General features: G+C 39.4%; 1 protein-coding gene across 2 annotated transcripts in view; it reads right to left on the bottom strand.

The window, feature by feature from the left end:
• Window positions 1-355, bottom strand: part of TMOD2 (tropomodulin 2 (neuronal)) — a 21,304-nt gene extending 20,949 nt beyond the window's left edge. For both annotated transcript variants that reach the window (XM_010074469.1, XM_010074470.1), the window contains exon 1: window positions 148-355. In XM_010074469.1, the coding sequence (XP_010072771.1) occupies window positions 148-273 (126 nt within the window). In that variant the 5' untranslated portion in view covers window positions 274-355. The remainder of the gene's footprint in view (window positions 1-147) is intronic.
• Between the last annotated feature and the right edge of the window lie 5,663 nt (window positions 356-6,018).

Raw genomic sequence — 6,018 nt, 5'->3', positions numbered from 1 at the left:
ATAAAACCAAAATGTCCCTGGCTGAGCTGCTCATCCTCACAGGTACACTGTCTGTACTGTAACAGAATACAAACGTAAAGTGCTCCTGTATGTGGCATTTATAACAGGCAGCTCTTGAACTATGACCTCCCGGTCCCCATTACTAACCTCAGGATCGAGGTCATCAAGAACATGCTCTAGCTGCTTCAGTTCATCCTCCGAGAGTTTGCTGAGTATTTCATCTTCATTGATATTCTTGTATTTCTCCAACTCTTTTCGGAAGGGCAGAGACATGGCTCCTGCTGCGCTGCTTGACTGATGCTGCTCGTCAAGATTTCAACCATCCAGGAGTACTGAGCTTCTTGTGGCTTCACTCACTGTTAACAATAAAGCACTATGAGTATCTCTGTTTAGCTGATATAGTCCTAAAGAGCCTGGTGAGAGTCACATTTACATTTCAGTAATGAAAACAAAGCAAAGATCGCCTCAGCGGAGGGGCTGTGGGACGCGCTGGGGCTGCCTGTGCAGCAGTAGGCAAGGAATAGCATGGAAGCGTACGGTATGCTCAGGAACCTCAGGGGTGCAGCGGCAAAGAGAAGCTTTGAGACATAGAGAAGAAAAAACACTGAGAACTTATCCTTTTCCATAGAGATAAATCTGTTTTATTTAATTTGCTTAGAAACAGAAGTATCTGCTTGTTCTTTTGGCTTAAGGCAAAGGAAAGTGGTAGAGTCACAGAAAACAGTCCAACGCTGACAAACAAAACAAAATGTTATGCCTGGAGGTATTCTATCTTATCCCAGCTTTGCTGATGGCTGAAAGCTTACCCACATCGTCTTGGCTGGCTTTTTAGTACATTCTGGTTACCTAAGCAGCTTTCAAGTACGCTGGTTGGTAGTCTTATTTCAAAATTTTTGGCTACAAATGAGAGCACTTATCATCAAAACAATTCCTGCAGTGGGGTTATGCTACCTATAGCTTAAAAGGCCATCTGTAAATCAGTCTGCTGCATGGGGCACCTGCAGGCATTCAAAACACCATCATAAAAAACAATTGACTTAGTATTTCACTAACTCTTTTAAATTTTAAAACTTGAATGTGCTTCCCTGTTAGATGATCCCAATTGATCAGTAACAAAAAGTGTAATTTGCATGGCCACAGTAGTCATTGTCATACAATTTGTCATATGAGGAAAGACTCTCTGTCTTTACTCACTCTCTTTTTCCTATCCAGAACCAATTCTAGAGCCAGAATCTGCCTGTAAACAGATGGAGTGAAAAAGAATGAAGCATTAGCTGGGGACTTTAATTGTGCTCCAGGCCCTCCCAAGTCTGCCAGTTTCCAACGCCAGCACCAGAGCTCTCCAAATACACAGCTAGCTGTGCAGTTTTACAGCTGAGTTTTTGTATTCACAAATCTCAAAGTCACGGTTCATAAAGGAACCAGCCAACTGACACCTACATCTGGCTTTTATGTATCAACCCAAACTCTGATTTCCTATGGCCAGGTCCTTACTTGTCATAAACTAACAAAATCCATGCGGGTTCTGTCACACTTCATATGAGCTGGAAGCCAGATCTTTATTTTTCTTTTGTTCAAAATCCAAGTGAAAACATTGCATTTACTTGGAGTTTCGCTATTAAAATACTAAATAGTAGAACATATCTCATCTTTCTATTTATTGAAAAAAATAGAAGTCAGCAACCTGTAGAAAGGGAAGAGAATAATGAGTAGAATTACAAATTTGAAAAATCTGGAATTCTATGAATACTGCAAGGCATGATAAGCCTTGACTTGAAACACTTAAACATCCTATTCCAAGAAAAAGCATTATTTCCCCTAGACACTCTCAGTTTTTTCCTTATTGCTGCTCTATTTGTTGTCCTTGTTTTCATAGCACGACATGATTGTCAAGCCATTCCAAATGTCATGGTAGAATTCACCTGCTCTTTAAATTACGAGTTTCTTTTAGGAAGTTAGTCAGCATCTGATGTTTCACAAAATTACAGCAACTGTGAAAAAATCTTATATTATCAAAATTCTATCATATGTGATAAGTGCGACAGATATTTTGGCAAAATATCATTTTTAAATAATGAAAGCATTTTATTTAAAAGTTATAAATATATTTGTTTAAACTGCAAAAACAAATTCATCTGCAGTACAACATTTCTGTACTAAGGCTTCAGGCACCTTCTCTAAGTTTCTTTGGATAAACTCATTAAACACGTAACATTTCAGCTAGCAGTCATTAACTGGGCTGAAAAGTTTCTTTGAGGGGATTAAAGCTTTTTAAAACTCTATTTAACAGTTTAAATGGTTATTTTATTAGAGTTTAATCACATCCATGGAAAAGACAGAAATGTAATCCTAAGGTTAGGCTAATTAACAATTGTTGGAAAAGTAACTAGTAAGAGTATATCACAGTTTCCCTGGCTGACGTTCAGCCCTTTGCTGTGCAGGATGCCTGCCACCAGTACCTCCCCCTCTCTTGTTTGGCGCTGCACGATTCCGGTCAGGGAACACAGCTAGGAATTGTTTTACTGGTATCAGCAAGAGCATGGATTTAATAGCTTTTGTGGAAAGGTGTGCAAAGTTGAATCCAGGTGCTAATGGGTAATTACTGCAGAGTATGAGTTGTGTGTACCTGACATTCTTGATTCCTTTGTGAATTCCCTAAGTGCCTGGCCATAGAGGGAAGCCATGCCAGGACACACTTTTCAACACACGGCAGATTTCAATATTGTAACTGTTTTCTTTTCATTATTAGGAAGATAAGATATTTGACCATGTGCAGCAAGGATACCCCCAGAGAAATATAAACCCAGATACTGAAGATGTATCAGTCTAGCTTCTCTCACGGCACAAAGCACTATGTTGGATAACCCTTGTTATCGATTAGTGGTGCACAGAAGAGCTCAAAATCATGCTTTTCTTGCATGCGTACATTTGCAACAGAAATTCCCTTGATATTTTCCCTTTCACAACTCCTCTGTGACTGCACAAAAGCAAAAGAAGCTGCTTAGGGAATTTTTTGGTCCACAACCCCTGTAAGTAGCAAAGTTTTTCTGGAGCTTGCACCCTGCCGTACAGGCTAGTAAAAGCTCCACTGAAATGCCTGTCCTTCATGTCCTGGCTTTCTGCTCTCTGTTGACCTTTCACCATAACTACATTATCAGAAACCAAGGGAACGAGATAAATCTAACAATTCATCATCATTCAGTCTCAGAAGGAAATGCTGAAGTCTTGAGTTCACATACTCTGGAAATTGCGGTCTAATGTGATGATTACGATCTCCACCTTCCTAATTGGACTTCATACTGTTATAATTTGGTGTATGTAAACAGGGCCACATGCTGTCTGCGCTGCTTCTTATTGTGGTTTGACTTTTCTGAGTGTGCACATACTGTTTACTTTTACAGATTATATCCACTGGATTTCCTTTGTTATGATTACTGTATGAAACAAACATCCTCCAAAATTTAATCAGTTAAAAAACCAATCATAACTAACTAACAGCTCCTAGCTACTGTTATTTTGAGCACACAAAAGCAGATCAGGTGTCACACCATAGAAAGGAGATGTTCAATCTATGCGCAGAGGCGATATTCTGTGGAATGTTACAGTGCATTAGGGACACTGAGGGAAGCAAAATGAGGGACCATGGGTAAGAGTATGGAGTGTCCCTTCAAACTTCCTGGCAAGAGTGAATAAGGAGAGTTAAGGAATGGAGGAGCACAAATCCCATTTGTTCTTTCCATTTAGTTTCAATACGGAGCATCGCCCTTTACCATGGGCTCAAATACCCGCTGTCAAACAGCAAAGCGTGCTGCTAGGTGTCCAAAGGTAAAATCTCTGCTGATTCGGGAGAGTGCAGAACTACAAAAAGTAGCATTTCTGCTAGCTGTGTGCTACTTTTAAATCTTTGTAGAGCACAGATGTTTCACAGTGAGCTTCAAAGACTCCATTGCTATATTTTTATCTTTGCTTACATCTAAAGAAAGAAATGCACATTTCTGTTTCTTTTGGGGCAGATTTTTCACCCATGCCTGTCAACAAGAGGATTCAAAGTACACTTTCAAAGACAAAAAAGGGCGTCATTAGCTAGCCTGCATAAAATCATTATTGCTCTATGTATCCAACACCTGCTGTGCTACAACTCCTCTGTAGTTTGCTGTGTTCCACAGGTACTTTTTGGTTGCAACCCTTACACACTACTGAGAGGGAGTAGCTAGGCTGTAGTTTCTGCTGATAACCACAATACTGTTGAAATTTTCTACCACTGATACAGATATTTCTTTCTGAGATGGAATCAGTCCTCTGCTGAATTAATGTCAGATGTCAGAAAGGTCCCACTTGTATTGGCTTGGATCCCTTGAGATGTGTGGGAACAACCTGAACTGCAGGACCTTCTATGGACCAGCAGCTACGAAGGCACATCAGGTCACTCATGCTGTCTGAAACACAGGCTGTGCACCTAGAAAAACATAATATTGCTGAAGTCCTGTAAAGATGAGAATACTGTGAGACACATGATTTGAATTTCTAGCTTTTGATAGTGTGTGCAAGCTAAGAATGAAGCTGCACAGCAATTTGCATTTATTATGCAAAGAGATGCACTGGATGGGAAATAATCCAATAGAGTCCACATTTTTGTAGGAAAAAAATCTTTTCTTATAATCCAAATTGAGAAATTATTCTTGCTTTTGCAAACCATGGGCAACTGATGTTTAAAAGAAATCCTGATGCACGACCTATTTTAAACTATCTCCATATCCACAGTAGTGAATATTTGTCCTTTGAAAAATAGCTGTGAAACTAATCAGTAAATGTGGAAAAATTCTTCCCTTTCTTTAAATAATCTCAAGCAGCTAAACACGAAAAAAAGAAACAGGTGGAATAAATCCCAAGTTAAATTGATACTGGACCAAATAAATAGGATTGGGGCCATTATGATTAAGAGCAGTGTTTGTGCAACACAAACAGATGCTCTGTGGAAGGAGGGTGATTGTCCCGCACGGTCCAGGCAATGGAGTGCTCCCACCAATACACTTAATCAAAAGCCAGACAGGGGACCACTCCGCTGCCTGGGAACTGCTATGAAAAATAAGGCTGGGCTGTTGAAAGCTCAAACTTTAAAAAAAAAAAAAAAAAAAAAAAAAAAAAAAAAAGCTCCATTATTTCACATATAGGTAGAAAGAGAAATCTGTAAAAAATGGAAGAGAGATCTGTAGAAAAGGATTTGGTCTTCTAGAATCCCCCAACTTTTCTGCCTGTTTTCCTCAAAAAACTTCTGAAAAACTCATGACATAAGAAGCACTGAGCTGCTCCAGTTTAGTCACCTTTTCTAGCCCTTTCCATCCAGGACACTGAACTGGGTCCATTGAGAGGGTGTCTCCGGAGCTGCAGGGAGCGCTCTCAGCTGCACATGGCACTGAGCTCAGGGCTGGCTCTGGACGAGTCATGACGTGGCCAAACCTCTTCTATTACCAGTGAGTTTACCATTTTTTGTCATACTATACCAAAGAATCTCTAAAAATTCCTGTATAACTTAAAAGCTGTTTTTCCCCAGAGCTAATGTTATTTCATGTTCTGTTCCTAGCAACTGGTTTAGTCCCATATAGAGACTGGTAAATAATTAACAATTATGTTGTCCTAGGATTTGTCTAGGCCTGAACCTTTAGGATAATCATTAGAAACTCCACTTCAGAACTGGATGAGCCTTTCTGAACCCTGGCAATGCTTGTGTCACTCTGTAGTTTACATTACAGTTGGCTTCTTTACTAAGGGATTGACAATTCCTATACAAATAAAATGTGAGACATCAATTCACTTTAATGGGAGTTCAATCATGCCCTTCATAAGAAAATAATAATCATGTATATTGCAAAATTACCCACAGGGATGTACTGTTATTTATAGAAGACACAAAGGGATGTACTCCCTTTGATTCAGATAAGATAAAAGGTATTTCACTGGCGATTAAAGAAAGATGAAACATTAATGCTTCTCCTACTGATGCAGAATAAAGTTTTATAT

This window comes from Pterocles gutturalis, unplaced genomic scaffold (genome assembly GCF_000699245.1).
Source record: "Pterocles gutturalis isolate BGI_N339 unplaced genomic scaffold, ASM69924v1 scaffold19412, whole genome shotgun sequence".
Classification (NCBI taxonomy): domain Eukaryota; kingdom Metazoa; phylum Chordata; class Aves; order Pterocliformes; family Pteroclidae; genus Pterocles; species Pterocles gutturalis.
This window is presented reverse-complemented; position numbering and strand designations above follow the sequence as displayed.